Raw genomic sequence first — 22,954 nt, 5'->3', positions numbered from 1 at the left:
CAGGGTCACGCTTTTTTCTTTAGCTATTGAGAGAGGGGAAAACAGCCCATGACAGCTTGAAACCCTGGCGTTACTAGGAGTTGGCCTGACACAGCTGTACCATGGTATTATGTGGAACATAAACCATTTCACATGACACCAACACACAAGACCATTCCACCGTGAAAAATCAAAACAAAACCAAGAGATCTCTGTATCATATATGAACACAAAAACATAAGCATTGTCCAAACCACAAAAATGACCAAACAGCCCCCTGTGTTGGCCCATATGCATTAGCATCTTCACCTATTACAGCTTTAGCCTCACTTCCTTCCTTGTACCTGATTAGCTGTATTAAGCTACCAAATCAAAGACTTACCTCTGTTCCCTACACAGTATGGAATCCTGGGCAAAGCCCCAGACCTATATCCTATACACAAACCCGAGCCCTATAACAAATCCTTTCTAATATATTAGACACCTCACATCTCCCCAGTATGTGTGCTCCCTGCTACAAAGAACAATAAACCCAACTTGTTAAACTACAGGTATGTTCCTGGTGGTCTTTGGCTGAAGCGCAAAGACAAAACTATGGATTCAACTAAAGTGCTCATTACTTGGACCAGGACTCTCAACTCAGTAATAGTGTGAACATCTGGGACCCCTGGGCTTTTGACATGAACAAGATAGTTCATTTGACAAGTACTTTAAAACAGAAAGCAAGTAAACCCTTATGAGCACTTTGCTTGTCTGGTTTGCCTAAAAGAAAGATAATTTTGTTTAATGTAGGGCTTATCCCTCCTTTGTTTCCATAATTTGGAGTTAGGCAGTGCTGGCTTTTTAATTGCATGGCTTGATAAAATTATCAAAGACCCCAGTTACTATCCAAACCCACTGTTAACCATTTTTTGTGTATATATATATGTTAAAATGTGTTTTTCAACACCTAAACTTTCTTTCCTCTCCCTGTAGAGAAAACAAAATAAAGCTTTACAGTGATAATTTCGTATCTGCCTGAAGCCAGCCAGCTTCCTTTCTTTTTTCATTTTGTTTTGTTTTGTTCCTCTTACTCTCCATTTCCCTCTCTTGGGAAACTAAACACTTAAACATTAACTAAGTTTGTCAGGGTCAAATTTCTCCTGCTTTAGTCATTCTAAAATACCTACATTGGCTTTATGAATTAATAAGTTGCTCTAACACAACGTTGTAAATCAACTATAAGTCAAAAAAAAAAAGTTGCCACCATTTCTATAACTTCTTTAAAATTGAAACTTAAAATTAAAACATTGATTAAAATTAAAATATGTAAAAAGCTGTATTCAAATAAATGCGATGATAACAAAAGATGTATTCTCAAATGGTTCTTTGCCAATATTCTTCTCGGCTTTTTTAAAAAAATGTTTTTGGACTTCCCTGGCAGTCCAGGAGTTAGGACTCCACACTTCCAATGCAGGGGGCACAGGTTCAGTCCCTGGTCAGAGAACTAAGATCCCACATGCCGCTCGGTGCAGCCAAAAAATTTTTTAAATTTAAAAAAATAAAAAATAAAATTTTAAAAAATGTTTTTGCTGTCACGATATATATATATATATATATATATATCCCTCTAATTTCTGTATATGCAATGTGAAAATGCAAAGGGGAAAATGCATCTCCATTCCAGTGCCACTGGTAAAGTAAGCCAGCTTGCCAGCGTTCCCTGGGTAGGACAACGTAATAACTTTTAAAGAACATATTCTACTTACATGTCAAAATAAAGACAAATTAGGAAGTGTCTGGGAGCACAGCGATCCAAATTGTGAAAAATCTCCATCCCTTGACGCTCTCCTTCAGTCTGTGTCCTGTCATCTTCTGAAAGGCTGCTCTTCCTCGACAGGAGATTAGACCTCACAGATCCCACACGCCCTGTCAGAGATTCACTTATAGACCTTTCCGTATATTCTCTAGATTTATATTCCCTCTGGATGATTTTACCCATGGAGACCATTGTTAATCATGACTCCCAGATTCTTATCTCCAGGCCAGACCTTTTCCCCTGGATTCACTCACATCCGGCCGCAGGTACATTGTCTTTTGACCCCCATGCTTTTGTGCGTGCTGTCCCTCTGCCTAGAACACTCTGTCGTGTCAGGCTCACTCTTGCACTAGACCCATCTCAGGTGCCACTCTCCCCCCCAGGCCGAGAAACACAGGTGCCTCTTCTCTGTTACTATAATACCCTGAGCATCTCCCTTTCTTAACGTGTAGCCTGCTAGATTATAATCATCTTTCTAATTATATGATAATCATTTTTCTTGACAGCCAGTTATCAATCATAGGTGTAACATGTAACATATGCTCAATAAATTGTTGAACGAACAGGTTCCATTTTTAATCTGAGTGGGTGCATTTAACAAGCTACTAATTCCAAACTAGGTTGTCCTTCAAGGAGGAAAAAATACAAATTCAGGTTCACAAGGTTCATTTCGCTATTTACGACTCTCTTTTCTGTTATAGACTGGGTTGTAGATGTCTTATAGCTAGTAAAGCAGCCATTAAGCTTGTTTTATGGTGCGCTAGATGAGAAGTCACAGAATTGCTAGAATGCCAGATGTTTACTAATTTCAATAGGTCCCGTGACTACTGCTTCTTGCTCTAAATCCAGTTTCATATACTAATGGTTACTATTCATTGAGCACATTTCTATATGGGAAACTCAGTGCCTTCATTTACATTATCTCATTAACTCTTCCCCCAGATCCACTGATGTAACTATTATTATGCCCAATTAATAGATGAAACTGAGATTTAACGAGATTGAGTAACATTTCCAAAATCACCCAACTACTAAGGAGGTGAGTGGATTTGAGCCCAGGTCTCATTCCAGAGAGTAAAAGTTCTTAAACACCATAGTATATGACCTTTCAACCATCGGAAGGAGATTTGTGAAGAGTTTGCACATACTTATCACCAATTATGGGGCCAGACTAAACCTGTTGATTCCAGGAAGACAAAACTAAACAGACCAGTTCTCAGGGACACAAAGGCAAGACTGGCTCTGCAGGAAAAAACAAAGTATGAACAAATCCTGGCCAAGTCACAGCTTGCCACACTGAATGGCTTATCTCCACAGGAAAGCACATGTGTGTATACACGCACAACTATGGATTAGAAATCTACTTAGGACTAGAATTCAGGTCCCACCAGTTTTTGTCCTAAATCTTCTTCCATCGGGTCTCGTGCTTGAAAAAATATTGGCCTTTTAAGTTAACAATCATACATTGGCAAGAACTGTTTGTGCATCAAAGATCCACAGGCTGAACTGATTTGGCAAGGGGTATGCATTTTTAACTGCCAATAAACTATTCAGGTTTAAAAACCCCTCAAAAACAGAAATGGTGAGGGACTGACTGAAGCTTGCAGCAGGGGAAGTATTGGAGGGGAGCCTAAGAATCTCTGGGACAGTGGTGGTCAAGGTAGCATGAGGATGAGGTCATCACTGTACCTTGTATCTGGCCTGTTTTTATCTTCAGGTAACAGGGTTAGACTCCTGTGAATCTTTAGAGGGAAAAGAAAAGTTTTTCTTATAAATGTCTTATCCTAATTTCTTTACCATTTGGTAATAATCTTTTCACGTGCCTCAAATTTTTTAGGAAATTAAGACGTAACTGTCAAAACCAGCACCTGATATACACTTTTTTTTCCTCCACTGCCCGTCACTCCACAAAGTGGTAACAATGAGAACTATTCCTAATAATTGGGCATTAAAAACAACAAAATCATATTAACTACAGTTACCTATTCCCTAACTTATAAAGGTAAGTCTATATCCCTGTAGAAAATGGTACTTCTTTCAATTTACTGAGCATCTAATATCTGGCATGCAATAAAGGAACAATCTCAGTCATTAAAATAGGTATTATGACTATTATTTTACATATGAGGAAGACTTCTGAATAGAAGGTGGTAAGTGGAGTAAACAGCTGGACACCTTGGAAACTGCCCTGGGTACATACCCTTGGTATTTTCTCACATTTCACATATTTATTAAAGCATTACTGTGCCATTAATCAACACAACCCCAATAGGCATTGTTGGAATGAGGTCATTACTTTAGGCCTCCTAACAGGGGTATGTGTGGCCTTCAATCTTGATCACATGGGAGAAGTAATCCCAACATTCATTCCACAAGCAACAGAGAGACACAAGTACTAGTGGAAGCTGAAGGGGAATTCTTTCTCTGATAGTAACTTATTTCTTCAGTGTCCTGTCTTCAGGACACTGAACAAATAAGTGAGCTTTAAGAGTCAAAATCTAGTTGGTCTCATCTACAGCTACACCCCCATCACCCATCACCTAGTACTGTGCATGGCATATAGAGACACTCAATAAATACTGGGGAAGAAATAAAGATAGTCCATGTGAGAAAACGGCCCAACTACAATACTACCAAGGATGAAGACATACTCTTTTTTTTTTTTTCCCAAGAAGACTTCAACTCTGACTCACAGGAAAGATGAATCCGAAGACGTGAAATCTAAACGGGGATCTTTTTTTGTGGACTATGAGGGCCAGGACCAAGCTTGTAGAGAAGGGTCAATTAAGGACAGAATAGGATTGCTAGTGCGTAACTTTCAAATTCCTGATCTGAAACGTGTTTCTCCCCGCATTTATATCATTTGTCCTTGCCTTTTCTCACATCTCACATATTTATTAAAGCATTACTGTGCCATTAAGCAACACAACCCCAGTAGGCATTGTTGGAATGAGGTCATTACTTCAGGCCAGTGGTAGAACATAAGGGACAAGAGAGTGATTTGTTGTTATAAAGCAAAATCAAACCAATTACATTTCCACAGGAATCTAATATGGTGGAGATAAGACCATTATGAAGCTAGAAACTTGAGAAAATCATTTTTAAAGCTCATAAACATATGTAACTCATGACTAAAGGTGCTGCACTGTTCTGCAACATGAGTGTCAGTGGAACAAACTTCCAACCTCGTGACTCATGCTTCCGTACTACATATATTCCTGGATGTTTCCTTCATTTTAAAGAAATGGTGAACATAAGCGTGTACATAAAAATATCTGATACCGAAAACACAACAGCTGTCAGGCCAAGAAAAATCTGTTGACACTGTGTCGTCTGAGCCACACTTCCAAGACGGCAAATTATTTTACCTTTTGAAAAGTATGGCCGGAGAGACAACTTCCTGCCCAAGACCAGCTCGAAGCCACCGTCTCCCTCCTAGAACAGGTTCCTGAACTGCCCAAACAGGGCAGGGGAGCAAAGGCCCTGGGAAGGGAACGTAAAAATAATTCCCCCAGCCGCATTCTCACCTACTCTGTCTCTCCTCCGCCTTCAGGCGAGGAGGGAGAGTTCCCAACTCTGCCCACCTCCAGGCCAGTGGGTCCCTTCTGGTCTCCCTTATCCGCCTTGAGGGTGACCTGCGGACCAAAGCAGCCCAGAAAGTGGCTCAAGCCGACCCACCAGTACCTCCTCCAAAGGCCTCCCGGTTGCCCCCTGGGTCACCCGTCAGGCCCCTGCGATTACACAGTTCTCTCGACCAGACAACTTTCACCGACTTTATTGGCCCCCGACCCTCGCCGCCCATCTCCCCACTAGATCGCGCCGGCCCTCCATAACATCAACCGTATTCAAAAACACTGCGGGGTGGCTATGGCAAGAGCCTTTGCTGGGGAAGCCAGCTCTCCTGTGGCGGCGTCAGGGTCACTTGCTCTTCGCCTTCTGACTCTCCGTCTTCTTGGGCAGCAGCACGGCCTGGATGTTGGGTAGGACGCCGCCCTGGGCGATGGTCACTTTCCCCAGCAGCTTGTTTAGCTCCTCGTCATTGCGGATGGCGAGTTGCAGGTGGCGAGGGATTATCCTGGTCTTCTTGTTGTCCCGCGCGGCGTTGCCAGCCAACTCCAGGATCTCCGCCGTCAGGTACTCCAACACCGCTGCCAGGTACACCGGCGCCCCGGCTCCCACTCGCTCTGCGTAGTTACCTTTGCGCAGCAGTCGGTGCACTCGGCCCACGGGGAACTGCAGGCCCGCGCGAGAGGACCGGGACTTGGCCTTTGCCCGCACTTTGGCGCCCTGCTTTCCGCGACCAGACATGTTTGTCTCTCGCCTAAACCTCCAGCTACTTGAAACAAACCCCAGCAGTCCAGTTCCTAGAATGGGAGGGCGACGTACCACATCTGAACTACCTCCACCAACACTTTGCTGACACTAGGCAGCGCCTTCCCATTGGGCGAGGCAACAACCTCGGCTCCGGTGACCAATGGCAGGCAGGCTCTTCTCCCAATTAGAGCGCTGGCAGAAGGACCGCCTTCTCCACCTTGCTCCAATCAAAAGAAAAACTGCTAACCCTCATTTACATAACCTCCCATATGAGTACCCTGGCCCCGACTGCTCCGCCTTTAGGGGTTCTGTTGAACTTACTGGATCCTGCGGTTTCTACGTCCTCGCTCACTCCCAGGAAAATAACGTCTTAAGAATTAAGTAACCGGGCTTTCCTAGTGGCGCTAGTGGTGTAGTGGTTGAGAATCTGCTTGCCAATGCAGGAGACACAGGTTCTATCTATGGTCAGGGAAGATCCCACATGCCACAGAGCAACTAAACCCGTGTGCCACAACTACGGAGCCTGTGCTCTAGAGCCTGCAAGCCACAACTACTGAGCCCGCATGCCACAACTACTGAAGCCCGTGCTCTTAGAGCCTATGCTCAGCAATAAAAGAAGCCACTGAAATGAGAAGCCCGCTCACGGCAACAAAGAGTAGCCCCTGCCCACCACAACTAGATAAAAGCCTGCACGCAGCAACGAAGACCCAATGCAGCCAAAAATAAGTTAATTAATTTTAAAAAAAGTTAAAAAAAATTAAGAAACCATGGTAAGAAACAGAAAAATCCAGAAGGAGAGCTACTCCGTCTAAAGTACAAGGCCTGAAGCAAGAAATGCCTCTAGCACTTGAGGTCGCAGGGTATGCCCCCAATTTTTGACAGATTATTATTATTATTATTATTATGGACACTTTTTATTCTTGTAAACAAGAGAGATCTCTAACTTGAAAATGTTCTAACCTTGATTTCTTAGTAAATATTTAAAAGCCAACCTATTTTACCATTACAAGAATCCTGACTCTTCAAGACTTTTCTTCTTTGAGTCAAGGATTAAAATCATGTGGTACAATTTGACTATTTAGGATTTTTTTTTTTTTCCAGCCATCCAGACAGTGTTCTGAGGGCTCTTTTAATTCTTCTTTAACAACAATAACAGTAACTTTTTTGTGCTATGAAGATGGGTAAGGATAGGTAAATAATAAGCATTTAGGTATATATAGATATTTACCATAAAGCTTTCCTGCTGGAAAGGCTTATTCATCAGGACTAGGGACAGGGAGCACAATTTACTAAAATATTCGTCCTCAAGGTGTTAAGTACCTGGGAAAGAGTTATGAATCATCCTCTAAATACTGCTGCCTTTTATCGCAGTAAACCCTTTTGGGAAGACAGACAGTTCTATCTCCTAGAGGGGCGACACTACTCAAAAGTTTCGTTTTTGCTCAGGGATTCTCTTAAGAAAAGAATGGAGAGCCTCCTAATTGGAGATTTGCAGTATAAATTACTATTTAAAGCCACGATCATGGCATCCATTATTTTACAAGAACTTTGAATTTTTAAGTGAGAACCTCGGGTTTTAATGAAATAAGAATATTACAGTATTTTAACTAAATAATCACAGAAATAGTTATTTGATTGAAAAGCAAAAAACGCGCTTCGGCTGGAGGCGGCGGAGGCAGTAAAGTCTGCCAACTGTGCAGAAGAATCTTCAAGGGAAGAGTCTGGGGGGATTGGGGGGGAATGGGTAAGGTTAGACTTTTTGAAAGGATTTTAGTTCTCCACGGGGCCCCCGAAAGAGAAAAAAAGAACCATTAAAAGATTTTCTCTACCCCAACTAGTGACTTTAAAAGATCCACAGGTGTAAAGCAACTGCTTTTAAATTTAACATGTAGTAAAGCATTTCTGGTTCCTATTGATTTTCACATTAGTCTGAGAATGGTATTATAAGAGTAAGCATTCCGTTTGAAAAGTATAAAATTAGAAATCCCGCGCGCGCGAGGGAGAGAGAGAGACAGAGAGGGGCGAACATGGTGGAGGAAAGAGAGAAGGGAAACCCAGCGCGCATTGGATCTGGCCTACCGTTTTTTAAGCGTTGAGAAAAGGCAAAATAAATTTTATCGAGTCTTTCCTCAATTTCATGGCAAAAATAAGAAAAACTTTCCCAAATAAGCAAACAAGAAATTTTACAGGGAGGGAATTAAAAAAAAAAAAAAGAAAGAAAGAAATCTCCTGGAGCCTATAGCTCCGCCCACTTCCTTGAAGTTTTCAAACAGGTCCGCTAGAAGGAACTATAAGCCCAGATTCACAGCTCACAGAACTACCAGCAACTTGCTTTTGGGCTTTAGTCGGGTTGTGGTGAAAGATGTCCGGCCGAGGTAAAGGTGGTAAAGGGCTGGGTAAGGGAGGCGCTAAGCGCCACCGGAAGGTCTTACGGGACAACTTTCAGGGTATTACGAAGCCCGCCATTCGCCGTCTGGCTCGCCGTGGTGGTGTGAAGCGCATCTCTGGCCTCATCTATGAGGAGACCCGGGGGGTGCTCAAAGTGTTCCTGGAGAACGTGATCCGTGATGCGGTGACTTACACGGAGCACGCCAAGCGCAAGACGGTTACGGCCATGGATGTGGTGTATGCGCTGAAACGCCAGGGCCGCACCCTCTACGGCTTCGGCGGCTGAGGTGTGCCTGCGGCTTATCTCCAGATCCCAAAAGGCCCTTTTTAGGGCCCTCAAAACGTCAAGAAAAGAGTTGGTAGTGCTTAAACTGCCGTGTGAATGTGCAGATAGGTGCTTCAAATGAAGCGTTTAGGTTGCAGCTGCTCCAGCGGGTGAATTGGGGTTAGGCTTGAGGCTTGGGGAGGTGAGAGCAGCAGAGCTCGGGCGGGCAACCCAGCGTCCGCGCTTAGAACGTAGCCTGGGAAATGCGGTGCAGAGCAGTAGTGACCTTGCTCTCTGTCTCAGAGCCGGACTGCCGACTTTGGATTCCTTTTGGGGAAAGAAGGCTCGCTACCTTACGAAACCCACGTCTCGGAAGTGGCAGACGCTTCTTAGCAGAGGAGGCTTCGGGCCCTGAGCATATATAGAATGGCTTGTATGCAAATAGGGTGAGCCGGCTATCCTCCTCCGATTGGATAGGAGGCGTCAGAGGGGGCGGTTCTCGCTGGTGCGACCCGCCCCGTCTCTGAGACCGCGATGTCGCGGCGTCCAATAGGAAAGCTCGAGGTGCAGGCCTAGTGTGGCGCGCCGGAGTCTGCCGGGTGTGAATATTTTATGTTTTCACTGACTTTGTGAGTAAGGGGTAACCTAGCTCAGGCGCTGAATGCAGGGTGGCCGCGTGTGGGCGAAGTCCAAGGCTAGGCCTGAGCCCTCGGCCCCTGCGCTACCCGTGGGTCAGCTGCACAAAGATAGACGCGCTGAACAGGTGAGCGTCCCGACGCCGGAGTACCCGGCGGCGGTGCTCGAACCCCTAGCGGTGCGAATCCAGGATTTGCCGGCAGCGTGGGCGGGGCGCAGGGCAGCGTCCTGCCCAGCATCCATGCGCTGCTGTTGCTCGGGAGAGAGGGTCGTGTGGCCCAGTAGCAGCCGGGAGATAAACCCTCACTTCCTAGTAAAAGTCGTTTTCCGAATCGCGGGCGGGGCTGAGGAGAGGAGAGAGGAGGTGAGTTGGGTTCTAAGGGGTTCCGTGAAAAGGGTGTGGCGAGAGAGCTGTGTAGTCGAGGAGTCCTACCCAGTGAGCCCTCCCGGGAGAGCAAGGAGCGGTCCGTTTGCGGGCGCTTTCCTGGGTCGCCGGCGGAGCTGGAGACGGGGCCCCACCTGCATGCCGCAGGCAGGGGCGGCCAGCGGGGCGAGGCGGGAACTGAAGTCATTCAAAGGCCTCGCTCGACTCCTGGCTCTGTCACTCCTAACTAACCTGTTTATATGAGGGAAATGGGGAAGGGGCTTAAGGCCCCCAAATGCGGTGTGATCCCATGCACCTTAACTGATTTCCTCCAGCTCCGGCTTGTCTAGACATCGTGAAATCACTTAGCTTCCTAGAGGTGGTTGCCTGGATTGGCTTTGGGGTAATTTCCCAGCCTTGACAGCGATGTATGTGTATCTCATTTTAAGCGATATATCAATATATCTCATATGTACTCTAGCCAGGGAAGCATTTCTTGTGTTCCCTCAGCAGAGGCTGGCATCATATCATTTATTGAATATCAGACACTTCGGGACAAGTTGTATTCCATGATTGCATTTGATTCCCCAGCAAATTTACGAATTATTCATTATTAATTACCATTTTACAGATGAGGAAACTGATACGCGGTGGGGGGCAGAACTGAGCCAGGATTTGAACCCAGCCCTGTTGGATCCTGCACCCTTTGACCTTAACCTTTATGTGCTACTGACTCTGCCAGGGAGGCTCCCGTCCCTATTTGCTGACATTTCACTTCTAAGTGCTTTCTTCTACTCCATACTCAAGTGTATCCATGGTGCTGGTATTAATTAAATTTCTAGGGCAGTGAGACAGTCCCATAAGTTCAACTTTCTTCAATTCAAGTGAAAAAACCCCTGAGTTACTTAAAAAGAAGCAGCAGGGTCTGGCGCACTTCTGTGCCGTTGTATTTGTTGAGTGAGCGAATGAGTGAATTTGAGTAGATAGGTAATGGACCTATTAAATCCCCAATTTAGTGTGAATCAGATTATTGAGGATGAAGGTGGGACTGCAGTGGAGCACGAAAATAAGTATTCATATGATAATTTAAAATATTTATTCTTTAAGTATTTAAGTTATTTGGAATTAATTTTTTGTTTATATTTTTGATGGTGGCCTCAATTTTTTTGAACCTGTCTAGTAGAACTTTATTTTCCCTTGTAGCACAGCTTTTTTGTTTTTGTTCATGTTTTATGTACTTTATAAAATATGACCAAATTATTTGAACACGAGAAATTTTTTGTTTTTGTCTGTGAGTATGAGTCCCATGGTAGTATCCAGTCCTGAAGTATTCATTTTCCAAACCAAAACTGGGTCACATGATTTGAGAATGCTAGGTATCTGAAATTAGAACTGACTGAGATTTTCTGAAGTTGACTAATAAAATGCCTTCCTACACGTTTGTTAAAGAACTTAATTTAAAGCTGTTCTATAAGGGTTTTCTTACAATGTGAATGAAATGCTGTTGAAATTAGATCCTGTAGCAAAGTCATCTCTTCTGAATTTGAACATTTAATGCCTCTTTTGTCCCAAGAACTGTTAACTTTTGAAGATTCAGAGATAAATAAGCCATCAAGAAGCTTCTATTTTCCAAGTAAAGAGCGAGGGAGGGGGAAGACATCTATGTGGTACACATGTGGCTTGCTATAATGGAGTGGCATGAATGAAATGCTCTTGGTGTACAGAACAAATTTTATCAGGCCTAGGGGTGTCTTCAAAGATCTGGTAACATTTGTTCTGAGCTGAAGGCCCTTTGGGGAAGGAGAAGGCCACAGCAAGCTTGGGGAACAAACAGCGTGAACAAATGCCAGAGTAATTTCTAGGCATGATGTATTTGGGAAACCTTCTAATGTTGGATATTTAATTTGTCCTGTTGCCTGAGAATAATGTGATGGACCAGGTAAACAGTTGGATATAAATTGAAACCAAGTCCAAACAAGCCAACAGAAAAATGAGTGAAAGACAGTGGAAAAACATGGCCAATAAGCATAGAAAGAGATGTTCAGTTTGATGAGTCATCAGGGAATTGCAAATCAAGACCACAGTGCAATGCAATTTTTCATTCACTAGATTGGTAAAAAATTTTAAAATGACAATAGTAAGTGTTGCACAGAATTTCTTGTAACACTAGTAGGAGTATAAAGTGATTCAACTATTTTTGAAACAAAACTTTGTCGTTGTCTTGTGAACTTGAAAATAGATTCACATTTATGCTGAACCAGCAATTCCACTCCTGGATATTTACCCGAGGGAAATGATAGCACTTACGTACATGGTGCATGTTCACTCAAGTTCTTGGTAGAGCTCTTCACAGTAGCAAAAACAAACCAGCTGCACATGGACAAGAGACTGGATGAATAAATTACGGTGTGATACAATTTGGCAGTCAGAATGAACTAATAAACACAGTCAATTCATGGTGGTCTACAACACATGAAGACTTGTGTCTTTATTTATTTGGCAAATATATATTCTAAACTAATATATGGTTGAAGATCACCTGTGGGAGTCCTGAGGAGCTAACTGAGCATTGCTGCCTTCCACAGAAAATTAACATTTTCTTCTCCTTTGGGCTGGATGCTGCTATCAACCTGTGACCATTTTAGCACCCTGTGGGTGTCCCAGCTTGTTGAAGAGGCTCATATTCTACTTCGCCTCCTTACAGATTTATTCTCCATTGCAACCCTAGAGTGGATGCTTGCTTACCTCTCACCTTCAGTTGTTATTTCACTGTCCTTTTATTTTTTATTTTTTGTTCTTTGATTTTCCTTATTTTCTTCTGGCCATAATAATGCAGCGTTTGTGCTAGAAGTTTCATTCAGATTCTGTAGATTGCCAAACCGCTGTAAGTGGATTTCACTAACTACAGCATTTGAATTTATGTGTTTTTCCCTGACTAGTCTGTGAACTCCTTGAAAGCAAGAATCTGATTCATATGTGTACCCCTAGAACCTCTGACCTAGAATTTGGAATACTCATAGGCACTTATTAATGTTTTGGGAAAATTATCTATTTGATAATATGTTAACATATCTTACTAAAATGAGTTGTTCCATATATTTTCATTTTCTGAAAAGATTTTATACCATGACAATTATCTGTCCCTTAAATTTATTGGTAAACCATTTGCCTTGACCTGCCCTGGAGGTTATGTTTTGGTTATCTTTTCAGATTCTTTGACCATTTTTATTGGTCAGCAAAGTGGCCTGACAGGTGGAGAGAAGGGCTACCTTAAATATCATATGTGGAATATTAAAAACTAATAAACAAAAATTGTAGTTGATGTTTACCTTTATGTAATTCTTTAATAACTGGCATTAAACATTATGATAATGATTATATTCTGTTAATAAGAAATAAGTTTGCTTATTATCAAATCCAAAATTCTACCTAAATATTTTTGTACTTACATACATAAATACCTACATAGTTTGTGTTCTAAGGTTATCTTTCACAAAACTCTTTTCCTTGAGCTCACTCAAATAATAATGTCCCAAAATCTGAACAACTGCTTTACTATCTTGAAGATTATAATCGTGCATAACAATAAGTACTTGGTGTCTAGTACTTTCTTATGGGATATATGAAATTTGATTAAAAGCAAGCTATCTTAGAGAGAAATTTTATATTAATCTTGCAATTTGCTAAACCTTTGAGTTAGGCATTCTAGATATATAAAAAAGAGATACTTCTATATTTTCAATTAAATACCTGCAATTCTGCATCATTTTTACTCATCTTCATTGTCATAATCGTTGCTGCTAAACTCTTGGGTTTTTGTTTTTTTGTTTTGTTATTTATTTATTTTTGGCTGCATTGGGTCTTCGTTGCTGCGTGCGGGCTTTCTCTAGTTGCGGCAAGTGGGGGCTACTCTTCCTTGTGGTGCGCGGGCTTCTCATTGCGGTGGCGTCTCTTGTTGCGGAGCACGGGCTCTAGGCTCCCAGGCTTCTGTAGTTGTGGCACGTGGGCTCAGTAGTTGTGGCTCGTGGGCTTAGTTGCTCTGCAGCATGTGGGATCTTCCCAGACCAGGGCTCGAACCCGTGTCCCCTGCATTGGCAGGCGGATTCTTAACCACTGTGCCACCAGGGAAGCCCTAAACTCTTGTTTATTCACTGAAGAATAAGATAAAGAAACTGGAGGAAGGTGCTGCCTGAGTTCAGCCTTTTTAGGAAATAATTTTCCTATAATTTTGTTTCTCTGCAACTTATAGTGGTTTTATATTTTTAACTTAATCTGACAGTTAGCTTTTAATAGAATTCAGTCCCTTCACATTTAAACAACTGTAAACATGATTCTTTCATTCCATCTTTATGTTTTTCTATTGCTGTTCCTTTTTGCTATTTCTACTGGTTTTATCACGACACTGTGGCAGACATCACTGGTGACTGATCCATTATCCATTCTCCCGTTTGTTCTTAATACCAGAACCTAAATTTTTTGGGGAGTGATAATGCACTCAGGAGAAAAACTGTATTTCCAAGGCCCCTGTGGTGAGAGGAGGGCCATATGGCTGGTGGAAGCTGTGGGTGGAGTTTCTGGGAAACCTGACTGAAAAGGAGGGTAACTCAGATGAGAGATCCTTTGTAGTTCCCTTTTCCTCCTCTTTTTCTACTTGGAGTGTGGGAGTAATCATGGCCGGGTAGCACTTAGGAGATGGCATTGAAAAAGGAAGTCGAATATTCAGGATATTGGAACAAAAAAATTAAAGGAGCCTGGACAGTGATGACCTCGTGAAGCCACTGTTGTCAGCCTTGAGTGGTCTACTTTCAGGGGCATGAGGGAGAAAATAAACTTGTATCATTGGTAAGACCCTGTTATTTCAGGTTTCTATTACTAATCGCCCCAAAGTAATACCAAACTGGCAGAATGTATATTCCCTTTTCTTCTTTGTTAATTTAGAAGTAATACTGTATTTTTTATTACTGGTTACATTCTCTTTTTTTTTTTTTTTTTACATTCTCTTTTGACATGCAGAGTTAAACCATATTTCTTTACCCTTTTTATAAAATACCGGCTTTTGCACATCCAGCCCCTTCACTGTTCCCCCTGCCTCAGAAAGTGGAGATTTCAGAATATATGTACTTCCCCGCCTTCTACCTTTACTCTCAGGTTAACACCTTTTTAGTAGTTTTATTTTCTTCTTTATATCCCCTGTCAGCTCCAAAGATTTGTTGAGATGATTTAGCACTTTAATTCGAGACTGTTATGATTTCTCCTGCAGAGTGCCTTTTTTTTCCCCCAAGAATCATTATTTAGCATTTATATTACAAATTCCCAATCACTGTATCATTATCTACTCAGACTTAGTTACACACACATTGCAGGAATCATAGCTCACTACTATTTGTTCTCTTCTTCATCTTCCCTGATTTTGAAGTCTCTGTTCTGATTTCTTTTTCTTTTTTTTTTTTACTTTTGGCTGAGCCATGCAGCATGCAGGATCTTCCCCAATCAGGGATTGAACCCATGCCTCCTGCAGTGGAAGCATGGAGTCCTAACCACTGGACCGCCAGGGAAGTCCCCTGATTTATTTTTCAATTGAGTAGTCCCTTTTGAAGAATTTTCCTTAGGTGAGGTATGTGGGTAATAGAGTCTATGAAATTTTGCAGCTCTAGGAATATCTTTCCTTCACCCTGACTGGTAAATGTTATCTTAATGATACATAGACCCTTAAGTTGTAGCTCTTTTTTTTTCTCAGAAGTCTGGATAGTGTTGCATGGTCCATCAGCTTCCAGTGTGCAGCTAAGAAGTCCCATGCTCGTTCACTGGCCTTTATTCATTTATTATTTGTGAGATTTTATTTTTATCCTTGGAGTTCAGTCACTTTACCAGGATATGTTTGAAGCTATTTTGTTCTTGTATTCCATTACTGTGGTAACTCCTTTTCAATCTACTGACTCAACTTATTCTTCACATTAGGGAACTGCTTTCCCTGAAGCAGAGCCTAAGACAGGGCTTGGGTGCAGATGATTTACTGAGGGAGTGCTTTTCAAGAAAATGTGAGGGCACAGTGGAAGCCAGGTAGGGAAAGGAAGTTGTTTCCAAGGGCAGGTAAAGTCTAGCCTTGGTCTGATCCACAAGAGTTTCTGGAGAGGGAATTATAACTCTAAATTGTCCCATCTTAAAGCAGAGGCCACAAAACATGTATAATATAAACATATTTTAAAATTTTCTGAGGTAAACATATTATTTTTAAAATAAGAAAAAATTATGATTAAATATTTTATTGTGGTATGATCAAACATGGTTTTATCCATATCTTTCTTGAGCTTTTTCGGTGTTGTTCTGGATTATGTCAATTTATTTCTTTTTCTCAGTTTTATTGAGAAATAATTAACATACATCACGAATGGTTTGATTTGCCTATATTGTGAAATGATCACCACAATAAGTTTAGTTAAGAACCATCATCTCATATAGATACAATAAAAAGAAAAGAAATCCTCCTCACGATGAGAACTCTTAGGATTTAGTCTGTTAACAACTCTCCTATGCAGTTGACCTTGAACAACTCAGAGGTTGGGAACACCAACCCCCCTGCAGTTGAAAATCCTCCTATAACTTTACAGTTGGCCTCCTCATTCAGTTCCAAATTAGTGGATTTAACCAACCACAGATCATAGTACTGTAATACATATTTATTGAAAAAAAATTATGTGTAAGTGGACCTGTGCATTTTAAACCCATGTTGTTCAAGGAATAACTGTATATCATCCAGCAGTGTTAACTATAGTCAGCATGTTGTACATGACATTCCTGGTACTTATTTATCTTATAACTAGAAGTTTGTACCTTTTGACCACCTTCCTCCAATTCCGCCTCCCACCACCCCTCTTCTTTAGCCACAGATCTGATCCCTGATCTCTTTTTCTGTTTTCTATAAGTTTGGTGTGTTTGTTTGTTTTTTTTGTTTTTTAGATTCCACGTATAAGTGAGACCATTCAGTATTTGTTTTTTCTGTCTGACTTATTTCACTTAGCATAACGCCTTCAAGGTTCATCCGTGTTTTCACATGTGGTAGGATTTCACTGTTCTTTATGGCTGAATAATATTCCATTCTTTATCCTTCATCCATCAATGGACACTTAGGTTATTTCCATATTGGCTATTGCAATAGTGCTGCTATGAACATTGGTGCAGATATCTTTTCAAGTTAGTGTTTTCATTTCCTTTGGATATATTCTAAGAAGTGGAATTGCTGAATTGTATGGTAGTTCTATTTTTAATTTTTTGAGGACACTCCATATTGTTTTTCATAGTGGCTGCTCCAATTTACAATCACACCAACAATGCACTAGGGTTCCCTTTTCTTCACGTCCACACTAACATTTGTTATCTCTTGTCTTTTTTATGACGGCCATTCTAACACGCGTGAGGTGATATCTCATTGTGGTTTTAATTTGCATTTTCTTAGTGACTAGTGATGTTGAACATCTTTTCATGTACCAGTTGGCCATTTGTGTATCTTTGGGAAAATGTCTATTCAGGTTTTTGACATTTTTTATTTGAATTAGTTGCTTTTTTGCTTTTCAGCTTTATGAGCTTTTTATGTATTTTGGATTTTAACCCTTTCTGAGATATATGGTTTACAAATATTTTTCCCATTCTGTAGGTTTTCTTCACTTTGTTGAGAGTTACTTTTGCTGTGCAGAAGCTTTTTAGTTTGATGCAGTTCCACCTGTTTATTTTTTGCCCATTAGGTGTGATTTACAAAAAAACTGTGACCAAGACCCATGTTAAGGAGCTTTTTTCCTACGTTTCCTTCTAGGAGTTTCATGGATTCAGATCTTACATTTAAGTCTTTAATCCATTTCATGTTAATTTGGGGGAGTGGTATAAGATAGGGATCAATTTTCATCTTTTTACATGAATATCCAATTTTCCCAGCAACATTTATTAAAGAGATTGTCATTTCTCCACTGAGTATTCTTGAATCCCTAGTTAAATATTAGTTAACCATTTATGCTTGGGTTTATATCTGGCACTCAGTTCTTTTCCATTGGTCTATTTGTCTGTTTTTATGCCAGTACCATACTGTTTTAATTACTATAGTATTATAGGATAGCTTGAAATCAGGAAAAGCCTCCTGCTTTGTTCTTCTTTCTCAGGATTCCTTTGGCTATTTGGGATCTTTCGTGGTTCCATATAAATTTTAGGAGGTTTTTTTCTGTTTCTGTAAAAAATGGCATTGGAATCTTGATAGAGATTGCACCAAATCTATAGATAGCTTTTGGTAGTATTGACATTTTAACAATATTAATATTTCCAGTCCATGAATATGGGATACCTTTCTATTTATTTGTGTCCTCTTTGATGTCTTTCATCAGTGTCTTACAGATTTCAGAATAGAATTCTTTCACCTCCTTGGTTAAATTTATTCCTAAGTATTATATTGTTTCTGATTCTATTGTAAATAGGATTAATTTCTTTATTTCTTTTTCAGAAAATTTGTTGTTTATGTATAGAAACGCTACTGATTTTTCTATGTTCATTTTATATTCTGCAGCTTTACTGAATTCATTTATTAATTCTAACAGTTTTTTGGTTGCGTCTTCATCTGCAAGTAGAAATGATTTTACTTCTTTCCCAATTCTGATAACTTTTATTTTATTTTCTTGCCTGATTGCTCTAGCTAGGACTTTAACCTTTCACCACTGAGTATGATGTTTGCTCTAGGCTTCTCATGTATAGCCTTTATTTTGTTGAGATATGTTCCTTCTGCACCTAATTTGTTGATTGTTTTTATCATAAACAGTTGCTGTATTTTGTCAAATGCTTTTTCTGCCTCAATTGAGATAATCATATAATTCTTTTCTTTCATTCTCATTGGGGGATTTTTGATTACGGAGTCAATATCCTTACTAGAAATTGGTTTATTCAGATTTTCTGTTTCTTCCTGATTCTGTCTTGGTAGGTTGTATGTTTCTAAGAACTTTTTCACTTCTTCTACGTTGTCCATTTTGTTGGCATATAGTTATTCACAGTAGTCTCTTATGATCCTTTGCATTTCTGTGGTATCATTTGTAATGTCTCCTTTTTCATTTATAATTGTGTTGATTTGGATTCTCTCTCCTTTTTCCTTGGTTAGTCTAGCTAAGGGTTTGTCAATTTTCTTTATCTTTTCAAAGAACCAGCTCTCAGTTTGGTTCATCTTTTCTGTTGTTTTTCTGTTCTCAGTTTCATTTATTTTTGCTCTAATCTTTATTATTTCCTTCCTTCTGCTAATTTTGGGCTCAGTTTGTTCTTCTTTTTCTAGTTCCAGAGGCACAGCGTTAGAATTTTTATTTGGCTTCATGCAAAATGGATACCAGAACCTAGATTCTTATGCTAGTCACATGGCAGGCTTTTTTTCCCTTGGTCTTTGCAGAGTAGAATGTAACTGTTAGCAATCTGGACAATATAACTTTTACACTGTTGGAGTGAAAGATATGAAGGAACCATAGAGGAAATGATAGAAGCAATAATATTCTCACCTTACAAAAAAGGGGACTGAACTTAAAATTCCTATGTGAAGTGGGGCTGAGATATCTGTAAGGACATCATAACTTTTTTTTCTATTTGATTTGATACCATATACTCATATTACTTTGCTAACTTTTTTTTAAGATCCATTTTGAGAAACAGCAATTTATAATTTTAGTGAGAGTAATGTAGTAATTACCCAGAAGCATATAAAATTTCCCTTTTATTGTTATCTGTGAACTGTTTATAAGGAATTTTAATTTCTGCTTGGTCATTAATTACCTCTACCAGTGCATATTAATACTTCAGTATTATCTCCAATACTATCTCATAGGAAAGATACAACCCAGTACAGCACCTTCAATCTGTCTAGATCTCTTCAGAAAGACATTGTCTTTGATAAAGTTACATATATTCAGACCCACTGAAACACTAATTCCCGATGTGTGGTGAATTGGGGTTTTTCAGTGAAATTTGCTTCTGTCACCAACCAAAGAGATTGTTGCCAGGAAGAAACAAATGAAGCCATGGTTTTAGTTGGAGATTAATTTGAAAATCATGCCACATTAAATGCCAAGTATATATCCAAGTTTTGAATTCTAGAAGGACCTTGTGCATGCATGGGGAGAGACAGAGAGCAAATTCTCCGGTGTCTCTTCTTATAAGGGCACTAATCCCATCATGAGGGCCCCATCGTCATGACCTCATCTAACCTCACTTTACTCCCATAGGCCTCATCTTCAAAAATCATGATATTGAGGGGTAGAGCATCAACATATGAATTTTGGAGGTCACAAATATTCAGACCATAATGCATGCCTTGTATGTTCAAGGAATACCCAGATGGCCAGTGAAGGTCAAGCAGAGTTGGCTAAAGAAAGACTGGGAGGAGATGCAATCAGAGGGTCTGTTGGCTTAAGATACTGGAAGGGCATTGCCCTTTATTCTGAATGAGATGGGGATCCACTGGAGGATCTTAAGCTGAGGAGTAATATGATCTGACTTATAATTTAAAAGAGCTAGTTTGTTGGTGGTGAGGAATATAAACTGTAGGGGGCAAGAATACAAGAGATGATGATAGTTTGGACCAACGGCAGTAATTTGATTCTAAATGTATTTTGAAGGTAGAGCCAACATATTGGAAATTAGAGAGGAATTGGATGTAGGGTATAAAAGAAAAAGAAGAATCAAGGAGGGTCTGAGAGGACTTCCCTGGTGGCACAGTTGTTAAGAATCCGCCCGCCAATGCAGGGGACATGGGTTCGAGCCCTGGTCTGGGAAGATCCCACATGCCACAGAGCAACTAAGCCCGTGTGCCACAACTACTGAGCCTGTGCTCTAGAGCCTGCGAGCCACAACTACTGAGCCCGCGTGCCACAACTACGAAAGCCCATGCACCTAGAGCCCGTGCTCCGCAACAAGAGAAGCCACCGCAATGAGAAGCCCACGCACCGCAACAAAAGAGTAGTCCCTGCTCACCGCAACTAGAGAAAGCCCACGCGCAGCAATGAAGACCCAGTGCAGCCAAAAGTTAATTAATTAACTAATAAATTTTTTAAAAGTGGTATTATTATTAACAGCAAAAAAAGGAGGGCCTGAGAAAGTAGAGTGGTAGAGGAGTAGAGTTATAATTACTGAGATGAGGATGACTTGGGGAGGAGCAAGATTGGAGAGAGGAGCTGAGGAAAACAGTAGTGCAGTTTTGTTTTGGACATGAGAAATTTAAAATATGTATTAAACATCCAGGTGGAAATGTCAAGTCAGCAGTTATATATAAAATTCTTGAGGTTAGGGGAGAAGTCAAGGTTAGAAATATATGTATTTAGGTGTCATCAGCATATAGACAGCATTTGGAGTCTTGAGTTAGATGAAGACCATCTCTTAACTCATAACTCCTTTTTAAGAGCAAAGAAACCTCTTCAGAGATCCCTAAAAAACCTTCCCACATGTTTCACTTGCCAGAATAAAGTCACATGGCCATGCCTAAGCTCATCATTACAAAGGCAATGGGACCATTGCGACTGAATCAGTTAATTAGGAGTCACCTCCTGGAGCAGGGGAGGAGCCGAGCCTCCCAGAAGCTCATGTTAGCATGAGAATTAGCAGATAGCTGTACAAATTGTGGTTCTGCCAGGAAAAAGGAGGGATGGGCCTTATAATCATTATAGATGTCTTTAGCAGCAGAGATCAAATTTCAGTGGCAGCTTTTAAAAGTCTGGCATTTTCCTCCTTCTTCCAGCAGGTGGGAGTATTTCCAGCAATCTTTCTCAAATCTTCTGTATTACTTACCGATACCACCTCCTCTTCAGCTTTCTTCTGCTGCCAAAGGAAAGTGAAAGGAAGTGTGACATGTTACAGTGAAAAATAAGATACTTTTTTTTACCCGTGTGGCAGTTTATTCTGTATTAAATATTTTCATGAGCTAATCTCTAATGGATATCTCACTTTAGTAAACTTTATTAGTTATTAATCCATCAATTTTGACATAAACTAAGCTGGGCTTATTCTTACCTTGACTGAGTTGTTTTGATAGTTAAAAAATAATGGATGTAAATTATTTAAATAACTTTCTGCAAAATACTTTGCTATGAAATCAAAGCTTTAATTACTTACCTTAATTTGATTCTGGAAAAGCTTACAGAATCTTAGATACCTAAGTATGAAGTTGTCTTCTCTTTCCTTTTATCTTCTGATTGTTGCACTATTGTTGCACTAGTAATACAAAATTCAATTTGTGTACAAAATAGTTCTCTGTTTCATATATAAATTAGACTAATACAGTTTCTTGACAAAAGAAGAGACTTAATTGCATTACTCACAATTCAAACACTCCTCCCACATTGTAAAGAAGATATACAGATAAATATTCATCGTGCACTTTCCTTATTATCCTCTTTCTTTTCTGTGACCCTCATACTTACAGAACAGCTTTGCACTGGGCCAATAATGCCATTTAAGGCTAACCACCTTTCTCTTTCCCTCACAAACTTGAACAACTCCTGCCGTCTCAGGTCTTTAACTGTTTATTGCTCAGTTATAGGATCTGGGAGCCAATCTAGTCATGGTGTAAAGGAAGAAAATTAAAGACAAAATTCAATAGTAGATTTCCACTTCCAAAATAGTAGGGTAGATGTAGTTTGCCATGTTCTTCCTGCTAAGTACACCAAAACCCTGGACACTATATATAAAGCAAATAAAAGAAGACTCTAAAAGGTGGAGAGAAAAAGACAGATTGACAAGGGAACTCAGAATCCAATGAACAACAAAGTGGTGAGTTTTCTGGGTTTTCTTTTTGGCATGTAGATCCCAGTCTTGGAACTGCAGAAGCTAGAAAACTGGAAACACTAACAAAGGCAGACAAAACAAGCCCAACAAAAGCCTGCTCTCTCTAGCTGGAGGAAAGGGAAGCCTAACAAGACAGAAAACTTTTAGACAATAACAACTCTCTCCAGCCAAATACCAGAGAAAAACTGTAGTTCCACCCCACCTCTACCAGAAAAGGAGCTCAGATTTCCACCCTTGCTGGGCTGTAAGAAGGCATGAGTGAATAACCTAGACTCCTATCTCTACCTGGCAGTAATGAGTCTATGTCTCTCCCTTTCCCTGCCAGAGTGATGTCCAAAGAAGACAGATAAAACAGAAGGTTAAAATAAAATTCAGAGTCTCATAGTAGAATATCCAAATGTCCAAATTTCAATAGAAAATCATG

General features: G+C 40.5%; 2 protein-coding genes and 1 long non-coding RNA gene across 4 annotated transcripts in view; 2 read left to right on the top strand and 1 right to left on the bottom strand.

Annotated features, from left to right (window-relative positions):
- Positions 1-5,536: 5,536 nt before the first annotated feature.
- LOC132373021 (histone H2A.J) lies at positions 5,537-6,192 on the bottom strand. Its single transcript, XM_059935350.1, has one exon. The coding sequence runs from the start codon at positions 6,083-6,085 to the stop codon at positions 5,696-5,698; it is 390 nt and encodes a 129-aa protein (XP_059791333.1). The 5' UTR covers positions 6,086-6,192; the 3' UTR covers positions 5,537-5,695.
- A 2,261-nt stretch (positions 6,193-8,453) lies between these two features.
- On the top strand, positions 8,454-8,765 carry LOC132372426 (histone H4). The gene has a single exon (XM_059934500.1). It carries the CDS (start codon positions 8,454-8,456, stop codon positions 8,763-8,765), a length of 312 nt encoding a protein of 103 aa, XP_059790483.1.
- Positions 8,766-9,279: 514 nt separating this feature from the next.
- Positions 9,280-22,954, top strand: part of LOC132372425 (uncharacterized) — a 32,480-nt gene continuing 18,805 nt past the window's right edge. The window contains exon 1 of one of the 2 annotated variants that reach the window (XR_009505188.1): positions 9,280-9,343. This is a non-coding gene — a long non-coding RNA (uncharacterized LOC132372425). Of the gene's footprint in view, positions 9,344-9,387; positions 9,508-22,954 lie in introns of those variants that run through there. The other variant, XR_009505187.1, reaches the window with a different exon arrangement.

The sequence above is a fragment of the Balaenoptera ricei genome, chromosome 10 (assembly GCF_028023285.1).
Source record: "Balaenoptera ricei isolate mBalRic1 chromosome 10, mBalRic1.hap2, whole genome shotgun sequence".
Classification (NCBI taxonomy): domain Eukaryota; kingdom Metazoa; phylum Chordata; class Mammalia; order Artiodactyla; family Balaenopteridae; genus Balaenoptera; species Balaenoptera ricei.
Note: the sequence above shows the minus strand (reverse complement) of the source record. Positions and strands in the feature narration are given on the sequence as shown.

Bases quoted from the DNA above. Each gene is read 5' to 3' on its own strand.
- LOC132373021 (XM_059935350.1), bottom strand. From the start codon at position 6,085: ATGTCTGGTCGCGGAAAGCAGGGCGCCAAAGTGCGGGCAAAGGCCAAG.
- LOC132372426 (XM_059934500.1), top strand. From the start codon at position 8,454: ATGTCCGGCCGAGGTAAAGGTGGTAAAGGGCTGGGTAAGGGAGGCGCT.